The sequence below is a fragment of the Cupressus sempervirens genome, chromosome 10, assembly GCF_028749045.1.
Source record: "Cupressus sempervirens isolate cs-2001-9-10 chromosome 10, ASM2874904v1, whole genome shotgun sequence".
Classification (NCBI taxonomy): Eukaryota; Viridiplantae; Streptophyta; class Pinopsida; order Cupressales; family Cupressaceae; genus Cupressus; species Cupressus sempervirens.
The window spans coordinates 259,206,548-259,229,289 of NC_143127.1; the positions used below are offsets into that span (position 1 = coordinate 259,206,548).

At 34.6% G+C, this 22,742-nt stretch overlaps 1 protein-coding gene across 1 annotated transcript in view; it reads right to left on the bottom strand.

The window, feature by feature from the left end:
* Positions 1-22,377, bottom strand: part of ATP5 (delta subunit of Mt ATP synthase) — a 95,822-nt gene extending 73,445 nt beyond the window's left edge. The window contains exons 1-5 of the mRNA XM_089805284.1: positions 22,230-22,377; positions 19,991-20,041; positions 16,189-16,432; positions 6,392-6,504; positions 2,616-2,696 (exon numbers count right to left, since the gene is read on the bottom strand). Of these exons, the coding sequence (XP_089661410.1) occupies positions 2,616-2,696; positions 6,392-6,504; positions 16,189-16,432; positions 19,991-20,041; positions 22,230-22,352 (612 nt within the window). The 5' untranslated portion in view covers positions 22,353-22,377. The remainder of the gene's footprint in view (positions 1-2,615; positions 2,697-6,391; positions 6,505-16,188; positions 16,433-19,990; positions 20,042-22,229) is intronic.
* Positions 22,378-22,742: the final 365 nt, after the last annotated feature.

Below are 22,742 nucleotides of genomic sequence, written 5' to 3' on the forward strand. Positions count from 1 at the left end.
AATATACCAGGTCCACTGTGTGATATGTAGCATAAGTTCCAACAGCACAAAGCCCAACTTTTCCTCTGAATACTCCACAATACACATCAAGAGAAGAGCACAATCCTCCCACACAATCAACTCGAGATGGACCAATAGGTGTTGAAAGAATCTTGTCTACACCCATGTGCTATGCCAAACCCTATTTGGACTTTGCAGGTGAGCTAAATCACAACCTACACTCAAGCCAAACAGAAACAGGTACTTGGGTACAAATACAGATAGGGATATGAGTATTTTGTCAAAATACGGGATGGGCATACATCAATTTTTTAAATATAATTTAATATTTATAGAAAATCTGAAAATTTGAGTCCTGGCAATGGTTTTTCAAAACAAGAACAGTAATAAAGTTTGCACGTGTATTATTTTCAGTTTCAGATTTGCCATTTGATTGCAATAATAATATATGTTAAATGTTTAGATGCATAACAGAGAAGGAAAACTTTAAACATAAACAAGAAGATCATAAATCATATAACATATTTGAAATGATAAACAGTGATAAAGATTACTGTTAATCAGTATTGTTTCAAAGTTTCAAACTGATTACATGTTGAATTAAGCTTGATAAACAACAAGCTGGTATGCAAACAAAAAACAGAAACAAAAATCACAAATCTTAATCAAGATCTTTAGCTGTGATGCTCTTCACTGAGTACCCAGTACTCGGGTACGTGTACCTGATACTTGGGTACACATCCCAGGGATGCGGGTATGCATACCCATGCAACCTAGATAAATATCCATTTCTAGTGATTCCTTCCTAACAAGGGAGTAATGTATCACTCGCTGCAGATCATACAAGCCAGTTGGTGAGGTAGAACAGGAAAGTTTCGCATTTGAAGATGCAAAGTTTCTTTATTTGGCAATCATCTTCAATAATAATATACCAGGTCCACTGTGTGATATGTAGCATAAGTTCCAACAGCACAAAGCCCAACTTTTCCTCTGAATACTCCACAATACACATCAAGAGAAGAGCACAATCCTCCCACACAATCAACTCGAGATGGACCAATAGGTGTTGAAAGAATCTTGTCTACACCCATGTGCTATGCCAAACCCTATTTGGACTTTGCAGGTGAGCTAAATCACAACCTACACTCAAGCCAAACAGAAACTGGCCGCTACACCTGAATATACGGAATTGCCAAGTCAAAGTGGAATTTTGGGTTGCTGAGTTTTGCCAAGTTAAAAGTTTATATAATTACAAATATATATATACAAAAATATGAACATATACACTAAATATCTGTTTCACAATTTCTAATTTATTTCAATTGAGGTCCTAAAGTCATCCCTTAGAGAGGGAAAGTAACAACACAGGAAACGGTTGTGGGGACAGCTGGGTGACAATTCATTCCACATCCTGCCTTCCAGCAAAATATTCTTTTACAACAGAGATGTGTCAATACAGAATGCTGGAAACATAAGCAGTCATGGAGCTGGGCAACAGGCTTTACTAGACCAAGACTAAAAGAGTCCTCAAGAACAACCCAAAAGATTCAGTAGGAGGTAACAGTAAAATTATAAATAAAAATATACACTAAATTTCTGTTTCACAATTTCTAATTTATTTCAATTGGGGTCCTATGGTCATCCCTTAGAAAGGGAAAGTAACAATGCAGGAAACAATTGTGAGGACAGCTGGGTGACCATTCATTCCACACCCTGCCTTCCAGCAAAATATTCTTTTACAACAGAGATGTGTCAATACGGAAAGCTGGAAAAATAAGCAGTCATGGAGCTGGGCAACAGGCTTTACTAGACCAAGACTAAAAGAGTCCTCAAGAACAACCCAAAAGATTCAGTAGGAGGTAACAGTAAAATTATAAATAAATATATACAAAAATATAAACATATACACTAAATATCTGTTTCACAATTTCTAATTTATTTCAATTGGGGTCCTATCGTCATCCCTTAGAGAGGGAAAGTAACAATGCAGGAAACAGTTGTGGGGACAGCTGGGTGACAATTCATTCCACACTCTGCCTTCCAGCAAAATATTCTTTTACAACAGAGATGTGTCAATATGGAAAGCTGGAAAAATAAGCAGTCATGGAGCTGGGCAACAGGCCTTACTAGACCAAGACTAAAAGAGTCGTCAAGAACAACCCAAAAGATTCAGTAGGAGGTAATGTTAAAACAGGAAGCTAAAAGGACTTAAACAGGTAGGATATGTAATAGTACTAATAAAAAGGATAACAAGTAGGATACATAGTAGCACAAATTAAAAAGATAACAATACCATTCACAAACAAAATCATGCAGCATTCTGTTCTTTCGATGTACCAAAATACATGAGGACCAAAAGCATGGTATCAGTTACATAGCATAAGGAAAATGAAATGAAATTGACACCTTATTTGGCAGAAATACTGCAGTGGTGGTTTCATACGAAAGGTGCAAAGTTTAAATTGAACATTTTCAAGTGACAAAAAATGGAAATCTATCCCTCTTGCTTCCTCATGCCAAACAGCATGAAACATAAACTGTTCACAATGTAGATTAAAGCTCAAAAACACCAGACAACATTTAATAAAAGGAAATTCAGGTCTCGTATCAATTACCTCCGGTTGACCTTGAGGAACTTTACTAAGCTGCTTTTCCAATAACACCTTGAGTTCCTTTTCTTCTTTTTCTGGAAGTGGCTGGGAAAAAGAACAAAGCACTAAAAAAATAAATACAGAAGTCATTGCAAGTACATCCCAACTATAAAATCCAACATGAAAGTGCTGTAAAAAAACCTAAACATTGTTAGGGAAGTAAACAAATATTTGAATCCTTGGATGATAAGATCCAACGAAATGACAGCATAAGTGCAATCCCATAGCATTAGCTACCAGAAATTCATATTAAGCCCTCTAATATTGACCACGTTCTTCAAGAATTAAAACATACAAAGAATTCAAACTATACAAAATGCTATTATTTCAAACCATATAGAACTCCTTTTTTATATTACAATATAACTGGTATAAACTAGAAACTGAAAAGCCTTATATTTGAATATTCTTTGGAAATGCCACAGACATTAACACTACACTAAATTTTGAACCTATTTGGGCAAAGCCAAAAAGAGTTACTGAAGTCTGAAATCATACCCATTTCCCAGATTATGGATGAACAGTGAACTAATGTTTAGTTAAGCCAAGGCTACCAATGTAACTTGCACAGGCCTTCTCCATCACTGTAACAGTGTTTGTTTAAAAACCTATACATTGTTGATAAAAATCCAAACACATATTGTATGCCACGTTACCCATTTGCTCACTGGAGGCATCAAATCTGAGTCTGATTCAAACCTGGTTTGGATTCCTAAACCTAGACAAAATTTCAAAATAGTTTACACAAACTGAAAATCTGTGAGATTTTGACTTACATTTTCACATTTTTCCCAACAGCAAACCTCATAGGGGTACAGGCACAAATACACGAACCCAGCACATGGGTAAATGTAAAAGAAATTGCCCTAGTTATTGTTTCCACTTGGGTTTTAGGCATCTTTTAGGGTGGGGGACCAACCTTTTCATTATTGTCTACTTTTTCTACGCGAGACTTTTTTGTTTATATCTTCAAAAAAAGAACACAGAGGATTCACTGACATCACTTGTGGATCCCTAAGAATTTGAAGAAGGCAGGAATGTCCTGCCCCTTGCCCAAACATCCTAAATGTATTGGAACCTCCAAGGAATGCATTTTTGTGGACAATTCCGATAGATAAGCCTTACTATTCTAATATTGTAGGTCTAAAAATTTAAATGAGGACTTAGAGTACATAGGGTGGACGCATTTCAATATCTGTTCGACTTTGAGTAGGGCTAATGCATTTTAAATCATGTAATGTCCCAATTTTAGCAGTCTCCTGCAATTATGCTAAGTCAATTCATCATGGCGACCCTCATGAGCTGGCAGTAGGTTTTGAGAGTCTCTGAGGAAAACTTCCTATTTTTAGTAAGTCTATTTTAAGGTGGTTTCTATTTTTGGCAGAGCAGTGGAGCCACTGGCAGTTGATCTTCATCAACAGTGGATTGGGTATATGCAGGGAGTTTATATAATAAGTTAATTATGAGGCTTTAATTTATTAAGAGACTTAAATCTTATTTCATGATATAAATTTGAAACTGTAACTGAGAAACCTCTAAAGTGAAAAGTTTCTTCATGAAGCCTGATGGAGCCCTATTTTTTGCAAACATAGGACCTCCATTTAAAAAAGAAAGAAAATGCTAATATGATAGATATACAAAGACAGTGTTCAAAATGAAATGAATTACTCTTAGAGGTGGACAGTGATCATTTGATCCCAGGAAAACAAATAATGTTTGTGGAAGATTATAATGATAAAGTCTTCAGCTATAAGACAATGGAGTGTCATGACAGTCACATAATATTAAAAGATTGATATGAATCATTACGTTTCAAGATATCTCGATAAAAGAAAAGTTGCATAGTAAGAATGAATTCATCAAGAGCAAATAGTGAATGGAGACACAAAACAAGATCAACAGCAGCAAGAAACTGATTGAGAAGTCATCGTACAGGAGAAAAATCAGAGGGTTAAGTAACTGCAATAATAATATTGAAAAAGTAATTAAACAAACAATATATTATTATACGTGGTGTTTGTCTCAGAAGATGAAGACATGGTTATCATTGTTCCCATATTATTATCAGGGATCGAAGGCAGTTACTGAAGTGAAGGAGATAGGGAGTTTTTGAGACGATGCCCAGCCTGCCAAAACAACAGAAATAATAGCCATTCTGTGGAGCTTTGGAATAGGTCTCCGAAGAAGGGAAACTGAGCATTAAAGACACCATATGCTCCAGTCATCTCTTAAATAAATCATTTGGTCATTTTTCAAAGATGTTGATGCCGTGCAATTTCTGAATATTATTGATAAAATAATAATCCATTTTCCTCCATTATAGCCATGCTGCAATAGTTCTGGATCTTTTGCCACGCATACATGTTAAAATCCCAACTGGTTTCTGAGCTTGTGAAGGACCTACCCAATTCAAAGATAATAGAAAAGGTACTTCCTATTTTATATGAGGCATTTACTGACCATGAAGGATAGTAACATTTGAAGCACGTCAGCACAGGTGAATGCAAAATCAATAGCAACGATGATATAAATAACGAAGAATGGATGCCTGAGTCTGATTGAGCGCCACTAACAGTGGACTGTGGATAGGTGCATCCAATCATTGCAATTGATACTGGATGTACCTCAAAACATTATGCTATCAGGAGCCTCCACCATAATTTAACAATTTCCAGAGATGATTGCAGCACGATAAAAAATTGTGGGTTTGTGAATCGCTACAGCAGACATCTATGTTTTTGCAAACCTACAGAATATCTCTCCAAAGAACATTGAAAAGCTCATCTGAATATTGCGAAGAAATTATTGACAGTCAACACATGCATAACAGATTGGATATTATAAACATAAAGTCTGATTTACCGAATGATGATATTGAACAACATTTTTGCAAACAGAGGTAAATCCTTGATAAATGGCAAGGAAGGCATGAGATCAAGTCTTTGCGTGACTATTGAAGGGCAGAGTTCACGGCATACAGGAGGCACTGGAATATTACGAACTGGCGAGTCAATGAAATCATTCAGTTTTGAGAAGCATTCATTCTACACACTGTTCAAAGACTGGATAGAGAGCGAGCTGTGCATGTGGCGTTGGAAAAGCAATCAATGCTGTTGCCTCTGCAATACTTTCATGCTCGCAAACCTGCCTCACTTAGCATTAATAATTACAGCCTCTCAAAGTTTCAACCGGGTGTTTTGAGAAGAATGAGTTGTTTTATTTCGAAACAAGAGGTATATTGATGCTGTGATAAACATAAGCATCATTACGGCATTGATATGGAAAGGAAAATAACCAAACCAAATGATATTCGAACCTCCAAGGAATACATTACTAGTTTTTACATTCAATATCAGTTCAGCATTTCATGTTCATTAAAATTTCAAAATAAAAACTCTATTCTGAAAAACCATAAGACTGCAAGACATTTCAGACAAATTAATATTATCCAGCATTACAGTAGTGTGAACCAGTTGGGTTTGTTACAAATCATGCAAACAATGATATTAAACTACGTTGAAAATTAATTACTATAAAATCAAATAAATGAATTCATTACAGCCACAAAAATAAAACTATGGATGTAATGTAAACTCTCCAGCCATGGACCTACTTGTATATCATACATGTAAGAGTGTCATAAATTGTTTCATTAAGAACAATTTTAGTGTAGATCAAATTAAACCACAGACTTAACTACACATGTTCCAATATAAGAATAGAAAAAGTTTGATACTTACAACGACACTTGTCACAATAACATCTACTTCCCCAAAGTGAGCCTTGATCAAGCTTGTGAATTTCTTCACAATGGCTTCAAGTATTTTCAATCTCCCATGCTCAGCAGCAACAGCTAAGTAAAAGAAACATAAAATATAACATGAGAACTATGAACCCAGCATATCACCAATAAACCAAAGAACAGTATGAATGATTTCATAAGTATCAAATGATCTTGGAAAGTAAAGAGCACACGATTATTTGGGGGGGAGGGGGGGGTGTTGAATCAGTATAATAACAACTTTGCCAATTAAAAGTTTTGATGCAAACAATTGCTTTAATCACCTTGGATGCTGAAATAGATAATTATGCAAATGAACAAAATGACAATATGATTTTATGTGGAAACCCAAAGCAGGAGATAACCATAGCAAAATACTTGCTTTTTATATATATTGTTCTTTTACAATGATCTGTAGGCTCCAACCCCTATGTTTATGAGCACCAACTCAAAGCTCCAACTCTCACACTTCACAAGCACCAACCCCCAATTTTTTTTCACGAACACCGATGCAATGCAAGCAAACAGCTTTTCCGCCTTGTCAAGGTTGCATAAACTACTGATAACGAACACTTCTTCTGCCTCTTCAAACAATTCTTCCACAACTGTATTTGTGCATACTTCTTTTCATCAATTATGTTCTTCTCTTTAAATCTGCACACATTACCCTCTTATTTATTTCTTCTCACTTTGTTATAAATATATATATCCTATACATATCTTTTACTTATTAAATTCCATTCTCAAATTAATATATGTTAGAAATAAATCTGCATACATATACATTTATATATTCTCCATCTTCTTCGAAGTTTCTTCATTTTAATTCTTCTTCCCAAAACTTTATTGCCCTTCTAGTCTTCAAATTAATCATACTCTCTCTTCTTAATTTTGTTTGACCTCAAACTTTATTCCTCTTCTATTCTTCAAATTCATCATACTCTCTCTTCTTAATTTTCTTTGACCTCAAGTCGGCCAACAATATTATATATTTCTTTAAATATATTTCAAACTTGTAAATCAGATTTATATTCTGATATTTCCTCTTCACAACTTTCATATACACTTTTCTTTACTCGATCTGCTCACACATTTCCTTTTCATTTTCTTCAAATATATTTTCCTCTTTCCTTCTTATTTTTACTTCTTTATTCATTGCTCACATTCCTCTTATCGCTGACTTTTGTATTAAATAATATTACGAAGTAATTGGTAAATATTTGCTTGATATTAACAGAGACCGAGAGGTCAATATATACAAAAGAATGAGACAATGGTTTCCTTAGGAAATGATCGTAAAGAATAGAAAACTAACAGTTATCTACAGCCTAACTAAATATTAGAAACATTCTAATTTTCACAATAGATAACAAATAGATAACCATTAACTAATAATAGAAACTATCTATTATCATAATACCCTCCCTTAATGGTTAATCTATATAAAATGCCAAGTTGTCCTCTAAATTTGTCAAACTTGTCAAGAACAAGAGGCTTGGTGTGAATGTTTTTAGTCTGATCCATTCTACGAACATACTGCAAGTCTATTGTCCCATCTTCAACCAGCGGTCATATGTAGTGACAGTGAATATCCACATGATTAGTTCATTCATGGAAGATTGGGTTCCATCCTATAATTTGATAACGCCTTCGTTATCAACAAATAAAGTGATCGTTCTTGTTGGTGACATTTGCCTATCCCCAAGCATCCGATGAAGCCAAACAGCTTCACAACCAACCTTGACTATCCCTTAATATTCAGCCTCTGTAGAGAAGAGAGACATTGCTTGCTGCTTCATGAGCATCTTCATCAAACTTATGAGGATTTGCAGGAAATCAAAAGTGATCTCAATCTTGCAAGGATGAGTAACGAAAGCTAGGGTAAAGAGAAAGAGAGAATACAAGGTGAACTTGATGCAGCTAACAAGTTATTGAAAAAATTCAATGAAAAAGCTGCAAAATAGGATGAGTAACTGAGGAACCAAAGGATGCCTGGAGGGACTCGTGATCTTGGATATACCAATTATGAAGTTGGAGAATCATCCAGATTTAAGAATCACAATCATGAAGAAAAATCTTCGATAAGAAAGCTTACAAACTTGTTTGTTTCAGTTAACATAAGATAGGACATCTTGCAAGGAAATGCAAGTTTAGACCTATTACCCTTACATACTCAATATGTCATGAGTCAGGTCATAGTGCTAGAGTTTGCAGGAATAAGCCAAACATGTTTAATGGTCATTGTTACAATTGTATTAAGCTTGAACATAAAACTAAAGAGTGCAGGACCAGATTGAACAATAATCCTAGAAAATTTCTGAACCGGACAAGTCCATATCAAAATGAAAACAAATGCAATCTTACTTGCTCACATTGTCATAACTATGGCCATATGGCAATCAATTGTAAATTGAGGACACAGAGGAAATGTTTGACCTTGGAGATCCACTAGTATGGCATGTTTTTGTTGTCATTAGCTTGGACATATTGCTAAGTTTTGGCTAGTAAGGAACAATAGTAAGCAACCAGTCAATCAAAAAAAGAACAGGAAAGGCAACCATATATCAACTGTTGAAGAAACAAGGAGTCAAATGAACAAGATTTGGGTCAAAAAGAAGAGAAAAAGATTAAATATATTGAATATCCATCAATTGCAAAACATCCATCATCTGACTAGGCTAGCATAAGCTTAGGGGAAGCCTCATTGACAAATGCATACATGAAGCCCCTAGATAGATTAGTAATAAGATATATCTACATGATTAGATGCATGATGATGTGCAGTATCATGGTATGAATTTGGTAGCATAGTATTGTATTCTTCCCTACTAGGAAAGACAACTTCTTGGTGAACTATGATTGGTTAGCTCAACCGGTGAAGCATTTATTCCTGATGTGTGATAGGTTATAGAAGGCACTTATGTCACATTCTTCACTCACACATTCTAGGACCTTACACAGAGTTGACTGGGTAAAAGATTCAACAAAAAATTGGTCAAAGTTGAAGTGTGGTGTTTGAAGAACTCAAAAGAGACCCTAGCTTGCAAGATTAAGAAGCATTTTCCATATTCAAAAGTTTAAGGTTTGTTATTAAGAGTATGGCATCTCCAGTAGTAGTTGACATCATAGACAGATCGAAGCCTACATTCAAGAAACATCCCTACAAGTCCACAGAGGTCAACCTAGAAGATGCCCTATCTAGTGTACCCTACAGTGCAATGCACATAGAAGATATTTTAGCTTAAATTCATTGTAAGACTGAAAACTTAGGAGCATCAGCTACCTTTGAGAAGTACCAAAGCAGTGATGATAACTTGGTATTGAAGGATGAATTCAAAGTTCTAGAAAGGAAGGGTTTGCTACATACCATCAAGTTTTTGAGAGAGTTCGAAGAAAAACAAGAGAAACGTGTTAGTCAAGGCTATGACTAGTTCATGTGGTTGGACAAACCTACTGAAAATGCAATTCACATAGTAAATATTGTGCTACCAGTGAAGTTCATGTTATAAGGAGAGCTTAACAAGATGAAGTTACCCAACTAACTAAGTCCAGGTGGGACAAGAGAGCAATCACTGTGATGATATCACACACCCTGTTGTTAGATTTGCATCAATGGTTATTAAGTGTAACAGCATACTGACAAGTGCAACATCAACAACTTATAAAATGGTGAATGAAGATACAGACTTTGATCTTTGTGAAGTTTTGAGAGACCAATTGCGCATGAACATTGAGAAGATAAAGACAAACAAAAAAACTCCATTCAAGTACAGTCAATTTCTAATGGGATACTCTATTATTAGAACTTCTTCCCGAGTATTGATAATGTTGCTTGGATAGCAAATTCACCAGTACTAGTGCAGATCAAGAATTTTATCAAAATGTTGGGAAACAGTTTCACAGGCACAATTTGGGGTTATTTCAAAGAATTTCAGATAAATATGCACCAAACGGAAATAATTTCATCAATTGTGATATAAAAGTATAAGAACACAATTTGCTCCATGGCAGATACAGATGCAAGTTGTTGAACCAAAAACATCTTGGGTGATGCCCATGGGATACAATGTAGAAGGTGATGTATTATCAAGTTATGTTGATTATGCTTATCACAACCGAAAGATCCAAATACACCAAGATTTCGAACATTTGAGGAAAAAAGGGACATAGAAGTGCATAGAATGCTCACAAAACCAGTGATAGAGAAAACAATTGAGAAAGAGGTTAAGGAGTTTGCTCTGAAGCATGGTTTTACATATAAGGCAATAGTTGAAGCCAGAGAAAAGCATGCAACAAAGGAGGCAAGTACAACAAGTACTGCAAGAGCTGAGAAAAAAGTTATCTCTACTAGGAAAACAACTATTGGAAGACAAACTAGAGGTCAAAATTTAAGGAAAGAAAAGGAGACATTTCCAATCCAGGTATATACAAAAAGCAAAAATAAAGATGCTAAGGTTGATCAGCCTAATCCTGCAAAGAAGAGAAAGGGAAGAGAACCGAAAAAAGCATCAACACCGAGGAAAAAAATCAAAGCACAAAGAGAAAAGAACATTGAATCAAAAGTAACTGAATCAAAAGAAGATCAACAAGAAATGAGAGCTAGTGGAGAGTAATCCAAAGTAGTTGGAGCACCAACTATGAAGAAAATACAAGCAGAAATTGTTGAGTATAACCATGGTTACAAGGAGACCCGTCTCCCCCCTAAAAGTTGCGTCTTCGAAGACCTTAAAAAAGGTTGGAGAATTCATGACAAAGTCTCCTGAAATCTCCCAGTCTCCTAATCCAAAAAGTGAAGTCTCCCCGATGTCTCCTGATAAAATATAAATACAAAATATAGTTTTATATATTTTAGCCCTCATTTTAATGTTTTTAATGCAAAAATTAAGGCCAATGAGATACAATATTGTGATTATGTGAGTTGTTAAATATTTGACTCTATATTAATGTGACATTACTATTATTATTTGCTTTAGTCTTTTAGTTTTAAAACATTACTATTTTCAAATTCTGTATTTAGTATTAGACTCCTTAAACTTTAGAAAAATAATTGTCATCTCCAAGTACCCCCGTCTCCCATTTTTGAAAAATTGTCATACCATACCAGTACCATTACTAGAGACATCCAAGTCTCCCCGCCTCCCAGTGACCTTGAGTATAACCATATTGAAAAAAAGAGTCAATCAAGTTGAAAAGTGGGGAATAGTTACTCATGTCAAAAGGTATTATAATTCTTACAAAGAGGATGAACAAAAAAATATTGGAGGATGTTGCAGTTTCAGCATGAACAAACTTAGCAAGTGATAAGTTGGAAACAAGATAGAGAAGAGCAATAAAACAAGATAGAGTGATTACAGAGTATGTATTAGTGCAACTGCAACTAGAGTTACAACCTAAGGAGATCAAAGAAATACATGAGAAACTAGACCGCTATACAAGACAAAGAAGAGGTTAACCGAACTTCTCTATGGTGAGCCAAAATCAGTTGAAGAGGAAACTAAGAAGATATTTACGAAGCATATGACATTAGAGGAAGATGTAATACAAGTTGAGGATAAGGAACTGAAGAAGGAAGAAGATGATGAAATAGATTTATTGTAGCCACAACCTACTAAAGTTACATGTTGACTTTGGGTGGGATGTTGGTGGCATGAAGGTAACAGTTGATGATGTGGATACTCATCAAGTACACCAGGAGCCAATAGAAGCTCCTAATATGGAACAAACTAATGAAGCTATGAAGGAACTTAATGCCACTATTACTCTAGTTATCGAGGAACAAGAAGATACTAATCAAGAGGCTATCAGTAATGAAGCAAGAAAAGATGATAAACAAGAAAAGCTAGCACAAGCTAAAGAAGAAGATAAAGATAAGCAAGAAGACACACAGAAAGACAAGGACACGTGTTAGTCTGGTCAAGAACAAGAAGTTGTCAAAGTCTTGACAAATTTGAAAAATAGCACTGATGATGACAACCTACCTGGGATTAAAGGGGCTATCGATTTGAGCTCAACAACTCCAAAATAAATGATGACAATGGCAATGGCAAAAAAATTCCAAAACCAAGAGAGATCAGAGAAAGAAGGAATGGACAATTATTGAGTCAGCTAAAGATATTCTTGTAGATCGTGTACGATGATAAAGCAACACCTCTTGAACAATTGGGTCTTTTGGTGTTTGCTACAAGTGACAAAATGAAAGGTCTTTAGGAAGCTACAGCTCGAAGTGTGGAAACGTGATATAAGAAGAAGAGGTCTCATATTTTAGTTCAGAAAATTGTGATGAATAAGGGAGCATTGACTATTGTGGTCAATAATTTGAAGAAAGCATTGATAGAGAGCAGTAGAATAAATAACTATTGTTAGTGATTATACAAATTTTGTCAAAGACATTGATAAGCGGAGGCATGAAGCTCAACAAGAGCTCAGACTATTGGTTACAAGTTTTGATTTTAATAAACAGTAAGCTAGTGGTTTAGAGTATTCGTAAGTTTAGTAAATCATAAGCTCAAAATATTTAGTGATGAGCAGGAGAAGAGAATCAGTAACCTGATTGACTTCCAAAGTCAACTGATTCAAGTGGACATTTTGCCAAGTGGAGTCAAAGAAGCTGAAAATGACTTAGTACTGCCTGAGATGAGTACAATGGATGCATTGGAAGAGATGGTCTACCAAACTAGAAGTCAAAGAGCAGTAGTGAAACATCTGAAAAGGCATGGGATTCTGATTTACAGGTGTTGAAGACAAATTTTGATGAGGTATCAAAAGGATTTGAACACCTGCCAGTAATACATTTCTTAAATTTAATAAGTTGTATACACCTTTGTCACTGTTGTTAAAGGGGGGTAGTATAGGAGAAAATTGTGTAGTATAGCAAATTGTATACCAAGTATTACAAGTAAGGGGAACGGATGTAAATAGTATGATAAGGAGGGAAAAGGGGAGTTACATTTTGGGTCAGTAACTCATTTTGTCAGTTTTTAGTATACCAAATTATAAGTCAGATAGCAACGGTGGAAAATCTGAAAAAGACATGGGACTCTGACTTACAAGATTTGAAGACAAATTTGGATGAGGTATCAAGAGGATTTGAACACCTACCATTAATACATTTTTTAAATATTGAAAAGTTGTATATACCTTTGTGATTGTTGTTAAAAGGGGAGTGGTATAGGAGAAAATGTTGTGTGGTGTAGTATAGCAAATTGTATACCAGGCAGTACAAGTAAGCGGGAGGGATGTAAATAGTATGATAAGGAGGAATAGGGGGAATTACATTTTGGGTCAATAAATTATTTTGTCAGTTTTCAAAAATGTGTGAAATTTAATCTAAGTTTTGTCATCAATGTCAAAGGGGAGATTGTTGGCATGATCATAATGATGTGCAGTAAGTTTAGATGAGAGTTCTTGGTTAGATCATCATTTGTGTGTTGTCATTGTTGGCAACCAAGTGATTTACAACTTATAGATCAGTTATATCTGTGACTGGATTGATCAAACAGCTGAAATGGTTAAGTGTTGGATGAATGGAGTAAAAAAGACAATCAAAGTAAATAGAATGCACGATGATTATTCTAATGCATTATAATGAATGGCTTGCAGGATATGTTTATAAGACATATTTGAAGATGATTGTGAAATAATATCTATTGACTATTTATAGTAAAGAAAGACTTGATAAGGTTTACGAGTACCTGAGTCAAGAACAGTAAACTGGCAAAGTTTCGTTGTAAAGATTTGGTGAACTGGTACAATTTGCAATGGTAATCAATAAAGAGGATAGATATGAAGAGGTCAACACAAAGGCACAAATTTCAAGTAATTAGTTCTCGTTCATAAGGTTTGGATTAGTTTTGAGGCCAACTTATGGAAACACGTTTAGGGCTTTTCCACCGTCTCAAGAACAATATAAAAGTGATGTTAGATCAATGTTGGATAAGAGTTGATGGGATGAAATGCAAAGTTTGTTAAGTATAGTTATAGTATAGTGTATTGACCTTGATCTAGAGCAGAGAATTAATCTAGAGTAAAAAGGATCTATCATGCAAGAGGCGCAACTTTCAAATCAAGCTATACTTGTTGATTCTCTCAAGTTGACAAGGAAAATCCTCAAACAAGGTCGCTCTTAATGGGGTGTACATGATCCTAACAGATCTGAAGTAGAAATCCTTTAACCAGGTCACTCTTTGAAGGAGTTTTAAATCCCTTAACAGTGTAGATCCTAACAGATCTTAATTATAAAGCATCTAACAAGTCTTAACACTGTTAACCGAGTGAAACCCTAACCGGGTGGATGTAAAAGCTCCTAAAAGGGCAACTTGATTACTGCAATGGTGAAGAATTGTGGTTGACAATTCCCACTGTGGTTTTTCCCTCTAACCAAGGGTTTCCACGAGAAAAGTACTTGTGTCAAGTGTTTTATGTGTGCATGCTTGAATTACTTTGTTATTAGTTGGTTATTTCATTTGCATGTTCCATATTAAGCAAGTTGGTGCCCCCCCCCCCCACAATTGTGTTTCCGAGCATTAACATGTACACACAAAATCAACAACTAAAGTCTGAATCAACCTAGAATAGTTGTCTTCAAATCTGCAGATCATCAAAGTTCTCAAGGAAATGGACAAAAATGTTGGTCAATAATTTTATATAAAATTGCATTGTTTAAAAGTTTCACAATTTTTGTTGACAACTCTATTTTTTTGCCAATTTAAGCTTCTTTAATTGTAGGTGATGAAACTATCAAAGTGGATAATGTCAATTATGAAGTTATAGGAATTGTTGACTTTATCTTTGAAATGCATTAAAAAAGTATCCTTGACCAGCTAAAAACATCCAGATGCAAGAAGCATTTATATGTATGTAAGTTTTGCATTCATGGAATGGAGCGCTTGGATTTGGGCCCATGGTATTGCAAATCACTTGGTAGTCTCTTGTTTCCTTGTGCCTAAACAAAGCTTTCGCCTTTGTGTTTGCCTAAGGTTTTCTACAGTAGTTACATACTGCTACAACTAGATTAACCACGGGACTACAGAAACTGAATCGTCGCTATAGAGCATGATATTATTAATTTATCGAGTGGTGGTATATTTTGCTGGATTTTTTCTCAAAGGTGTTTCCCAAAATATATAGTGCCAAGTTTGTGTAAAATTGTTTACATTTTGTTGTGTTATGTATTCTATAATCTCTTTAGCATAGCTTCTCTCATACTGGTCTCTCTCCATTTCCTTGCAATGCCAATATAGCTGTTCAAAGCAGTTATAATGGCACTCAATGCTTTTCTGTCAGTAAGATTTTCATTATTTTCAAATCTGCTCTTCCCACATTTCTTGGACGATTTGCAATTAATAGAGAGAATCCTCCCTATCACCTTTTTCTCCAACTGCTACTCCTTTCTACTACTATAATAAGCTTTGAGTATTATGCTTATAATCCTATCATAATTCAAGATTATATGCTTCCAATCTCGTGAGAAACTGAATCCTTCTGCAATCTCTGCTTTGATTAGGAAGCTTTGGCCTAGTTTATAATATTAGCAAGGCCAGCATCTGCATCAGTGTTCCAGTCTTTCCAAGACCAGTATTCACCTATTCTTAACCAAGATGAATCACATTGATTGCTATAAACAAATTCACTGATTTGAGGTGCCAATTTCAGCAACAATAAAATGAACAATTTTTCAGAAACTATTCAAAGATGTCTAATCAGCAAAAAAAAAACTATTGCAGTATTAAATCATGAAATAGCATCAACTATTTGTACCCAAGAAGTTCTTAGTTATATTTGAAAATCCAACTTCTGCAAAAATTTCAGTAACAGCCTTTACTCTAACTTTGCTTGGTATAGACAAATCCTTTATAAAATTTTTAAAAGATGGACTGCTTTTAGCAGCATCCAGAACACTCTTCAACTCTGATTCCACGACCTTTAACTTGTCAGCTTTCACTGCAGCAATATAAAGTGCAGAGGCATAATTTCCTGTTACTCCAAACATAGGAATGGGAACCTGGGATCATAAGAACACAAAGTAAGGGTCAAAGAAGATGAGAGAGCAAGACGTGCTTAATGAAGTATCTTCAATCACTGAAACAAAAACTAAGAAACAAACTTTCATAATGAGTAAATGTGAAAAACTAACATTATAATGTGACATGGTCATCACTCTCTAGAAAACAAATTCATCAAGGGAGATCAATTCCAAAGGAAACAAGAAAAAAATAGTGTTCTTAATTAAAACAAAATCAGTTGAAATCATTCTAGGCAAATGATAAATGGCAGATATCTTGATCACTAATTTTTACGTAACGATCACAAATGCATCATTTAGACCACAACGAAATGGAATAACAGTTCTATTATTTGGCCATAAACCTGTTGCTTAAAAAAATAGCAAAAGTTTTAATTAAAATACAGTGCACCTTTCCCTGATAAATGTTTCATTGTAGAAATCAAATCAAAAAATAAAATTATTTGTTTACAGAAGTACCAACTTATGGAGACAAAATTGAAAACTTCAATTTAGATTTGTGAATTTTAGTCAAATTAACAGCAGCTCATTAGAAACCCAAAATAATCTTAAGGGCTCCATATTCTATTCAAAAACTATATGCAGAGTCATCTCAACAGCTTAACATCACAGAACAAGTTTGACCAAAATGGTGTTTCATACCATTCAATAGTTATTACGTACAAGACAATGAGACAAACCCAACTGAAAACAGAACTGGTCCTAATAAATTGATAAGCAATACCTTCTTTGTTCTTACATCACCCTAGCTCTAATAGTGAATGGTACGCTGAATTTTATGCTTGTTTTGTACAAACCATGATGTTTTATTTAACAAAAGGATTGGAGACAATCCCTTAAATTGACCACTCACTGCATTATAACATACATAAGTGGAATCATTGTCTTTGCCTATTTCCAAAAGCAGGTTTGACTTTCCAGCAGGGCAGATTATCCTTTTCTGAACCCCAAGCTCTTATTCTTGATCAAGAAAACCATTACAGACAACATTGACCAAAATTAAACATAAAGTTAGCAATTAAATCCAGCTTATGCACAAATTTCTTTTAGTGTCTTAAAAGCAGCACTTCACTTGTGAGCTAAAAATTTTGAGATACAAATTGGAACTCTATAAAAAGAGACTGAACAGATCATAAATTTCCTCTCCAAGTTGAGAAGCCATTAGGAATTGATTCCTTCAGATATTTCTATAATAAGTTTAGAAATTCCATCGAAGCAGACTTTTCTTCTACAGGCTCCAAGCTCTTCTCCTTGATCAAGAAAACCATCACAGACAAAACTGCTAAAGAAAAAAGTTAAATTTGCAACAAAATTCCATCTTTCATACACATTTCTAGCAATATCTAAAGAGAATTACAAATATAAGGAGAGAATTTAAAACTGTACAAAAATCATATCATTTACACTCAAGTTTCAACAATCAAAATCCACTAAATGTGTGGGTATAATTAAAAGTTAGTTTACTTGTAAGAAAATAAATATATTGCCCAACTATCAACCAAAAACACCAGCTGCTATGCACAGAAGCATTACTTTTCTCTATACCTTAAATTTTAGAATTTTGCACACTCAATCAAATGACAAACATATAAGAATTAAAAATGGAGTCACTAAAGTAAACGAGATTAATCAAAAGCAGCAGATTTCTTAGATAAAACCTCCTTTTCCAAATAATAATAAGGAAATAATTACAGAAAGAACTGTATATCCGTAATCTAAAATATGTTACGTTCTGTCTTGAGACTGTGTATCCCAATATGAAGTCAAATATTCAAAGCATTTCAGCTAATATATTTATAAAGCACTCAAAAGTTTCAACAGACTACACAAAATTGGATAGCAGCCAATCTCTGTTTTATAATAAAATTTGGCAAATAATGCCAATGAACTTCTACACTAATGCACTGATGCTTTGTTCTATAATATCAAACAGACTGCATGTAAAACTTTTGGTCAGCTCTAATACAAATACAAAGATCAGGCAGATACAGACAGATTATAGCTGTCATATGGACCATCACTGAGACATTAAATACATAAGCATCCACTAAATGAATAATAGTCATCAATGCATACAACAAATTAAAATTTCAGCATTCACAGGTAAACTGAGGATGTGGTAACAATGCAAAGAAATTTGTTATATTCCAAAAGTTAAAACTGTTGGAAAATGACAGACACAAATACTGCTGAAAATCTTACCCATTACAGCAACAATAATAATATTAAGTTCATATGGTGTTTTACAATGAATTGTTCAAACACTTATAAAGCATTGCATTCCTGGGACTTACTAAAGCTGTGCCAAACTGCCTATAGGAAATTAGCTAGTTTAACAGAAATATTAAATTATAAACCACAGAGTCGCTAAGATAAATTAATTACAACATGTAAACCTTAATATTCCACTTATAACCGAATCCCTCTAGATTTTTTTGAATATCATGTTTAACAATAAATTTCATACTCGATCCCAGATAAAAGGTTTCATTTGTGATTACACATGTCTAAATGGTATTCAAAAAGTCACCAACACACTAATAATCTCAATAAAGTTGCACTTGCGGAATAACAAATTCTATATGAAAAATCAACAATGAAAGATGAAGAAATGTTCGTAAGGAAACTATAGAACTACTTATATAAAATCTATCTAACCATCAAAGCCATAAATAAAAACTTCGCTGAATACTCGCCTGACAAAAAAAGTTGTCTTTGCAGCCTAGTAAATAAGTCATTTATTCAGCAAAAAAAAAAAAAAAATTGGCAAGGTTTCCCAAGTCTTGCCAAGTTCTCCTGAGTTTATTCCTCGTTTTATCAAGCTAATTGATTTTAAGGAATATTTTAAATTCTCAAGTATCAAGTCCAAGTGAAGATTGGATCTGTTGAACCTTGGGGCCACAGGTTTTTGAACTATAACCAAAGAAATGGTTTAAATTGCCCTTATGCAAACTTTGTGCAGTGTGTGACATACTATCTAATACTGTAAGTAGCTATGTTTCTTTTGTACAAGCCTACAATAGTACACGATGTTGAATCTAACTGATCCCTCAATAAACTTGCAACCAAAACAAAATAATATTTTGACAGAATTTACAATGTTTAATATGATGGTATAGTAGAAAATTACACATTTAGGAGAAGAGAAATTAACTATTATAAATAATAAATTCAAATGAATAAAAATGGAAATATCAATGAAATAAAAAATTAAAATAGAAGCTTGGCATTTCTCAATGAAGAAATGTAGGTCCTTGCAATTTCAAAGGGTGCATATGATTAAATAAATAAATTAAGATGTGTTTAGTAAAGTCTACGGAAGAAAAAATTGATAGCACAATTGTTTTCTTTTCTGCCTATTGCAGCTTAAGTGACTTAAGTGACATTTTACAATATCAGTAACTATGAAAGCTACATCCTTGATTGCAATAAAATTCAATGGACCCTATAAGTGCTATTGGTGAAAAGAATCAAAGACAAGGAGAAAAAGCCAATCAAATCACGCTACCAAATGAACAGTGAGAAACAAAAGCTTACCCGAATATGTGCCCCTTCCAATTGTTTTCCTGTAGAAAAATTCCTTGTCACCTGCAAAACCACCAGCTACAAGTCAGTTTCTTAATATCATCTTTGCACAGTTATGAGAACTTGGACTAAATAGCATATCATAGACATCCCCATAAAGCTTCACATGGTTATGAAACCTTTTGTGCAAATCTCTGAAAAGAAATGCATCAATATATATTTGATAGTTGCATGAAAACATGTCATGTGATCTATTACATACATAACAATATCAAGGGGGAGAATTTGATCACATCTATTTGCTACGAAAATACTGAAACTTTATTCATCCAAAAGCTTATGTCCTGTACTTGCAGGAAACTAAAGATTTACATATAATGTATGCTTAAGAATCTTGTACATACTAATATCAAGGAAATATTTTACCATATTAATTTTGTAGGAAAATACAGACTTTACTCGTCTAGAATCTTATGTCTTACATTTGCAGATAACATAACTTTACACAAAATGTAGACTAGTTACTCTTCCTAGCAGTCGCATTCTTTTTATTGTTTTGCACAATAATTCAATTTTCACGGTGCACCAATAGGCAATCTTAAAGCTGTGACGGTTATAATCGTTCTGCATGCAGATGATGGCAGTTTCCTCCATGATGGCTCCATACATCAAAGGCTTCACATGAGAATACATACTATTAAAGTAATACCGTAATCATTTGCATAATGGCCAAGTGACTTTCTTTAAGTACATCAGTCAGCTCTTACTAACTTTATGTTCGTTAAGATATTTAGTTAGCTCGGTAACTTTCTATTCTGTCTCCAATTCTCAATTGTTTCCATTATGCAAAGATCTTCTTGTATTTGTTTTTTCAAAGAGTTCTCCTCTCCTTTGTTTAATATTGAATTTCAATTGATTATCATTTCAGCTGGCCTTCTCTATGGGGTGCAGAATTTAGAAGTAAAAGGAGATTCACACATAGTGATCAATGTTCAAAAGAAAAGAGAATGACCCAATTGGAAGTGTAAAAGATACCTAGAGGAGGCTAATTCTCTAATTCAAACAAGGAGTTGTATTCTCACATTGCACAGAAATGCAAAAGAATTAGCAGATTATTTGGCTAACAGAGCATGATTTGAAGGGAGCTCTTCAGTCAAGGGTCTCAATTTGTAAGGATTTCGTTTCAAAGTTGGTGTTGGCTCTAATCAAATGAACATTTGAGGGTTTGTGCAGCTTTGTCTATCTATGGAATTCTGAGATACGGCATTCTCATTGATTATTACAGAAACAAAGGTCGAGAAGTCAGAGGCCAACAATATCTAATGGGAACGCTCTAACCAAAAGGAATAGATTTAGTAAAAACTGTTCAAAAGGAGCTAAATCTTTTACGCACTTCATACCTCAACAGTTATATAATGTGGGCTAAATGGCCTAGCAGGAAGATTGAAAGAAAGCGACATCTCTTTTGGCATTTCAGGGATGGTAGAGATTTAAAAGCACTTTATCCTAGATGCTCTGCCTGTAATGGTACCTAGGGCAAACGCCAATATTCAAGAAATAATTTTATGCCGTCTCCCCTTTTCAAAGAAAGCAAGGGTTCCTAGTGGGAGAATTTAAAACCAAATCGGCAATATAAGATCCCCTCTCCAGAAAGAAACTCCAGGGATGCAAACTAATCGTAACGATTTTAAATCCGCTTTGTGTGCATCCCAAGTTAGCCTTACAACACAGCTATGGATTACTGGTCACATAGAGTTTTACGGCCTCATGGGCAATGATGCATTTATTCCTTTCACCTTGGATTTGTAGCGTAGTTTTATTTCAAAGTAAGATGATTGCTTAAGTCGCAGACAAGCGTCCAGCCGGTGCAACTTATGGAGACTTGAACACGCATTTTCAGCAATCAGAGTTCTACAATTTATGCTACATATTGTTCCAGTCTGCATTATATATATAGTGTTCAAATGCGTGCCTATTTAGGTTGCAATCCTATGACATTGCTAATGGTAAATCAAACCTTGCAAGTCCATCTAAGGAAAATACGAAGTACTTTTATTACTGATCCAAGGCCACGCGTTAAACACGATGTCCGAAATTCATCGCATCTTTCTAGAGTTTGTCTGATTTAGGGTCAAAAAAAAATTGTCAATTTCACCGCTGTGGCACTAAAAAATGGACCGCATTTCTTGATCATTGGCATCGCCCATCAGAAAAACAAAGCCATTGAGATATACAAGTATTAGCACCAAACCTCAAACATCGACGAGCGAGAGAATGGGGGCTGAGAAAGAGCGGGCACTGGAGAGCGCAGTGCGGGCACTGCAACTCTTGCCGCCATTTGACTCAAACGAAATGCTCGTCTCATCATCGCCATTCTCCTAGATCCAACCGTGCTGCCTGCTAACAATAATTCTTTGCCTTGCTCTTTATATCAGATGTCTGGTTATTGTTATTATCATTATAATAAGCTTTTCGAAATCTCTTGCCCGAAAATGAAACTGTCTGATTTACCCAGCGGTTTAGGTTTTTGCTTTAGTTGATGAGTTCAAATGGGTAGAAGTTTGCGGGTTTAATTTCCAAGGTAATGTTATTGTTTAAAGTGTGTGAGTTCGAGTAATATTTGGAAGTTATAAAGTTCGAGTAATATTTGAAAGTTATAATGTTTTAATAATTATATAGGAAACAATTGCTGAGGCTCAATCTTAAACGGTGATTAATCTTGTTAGTTTCTGCCAATCAAAATTTTGAAATTTTCTGAATGATT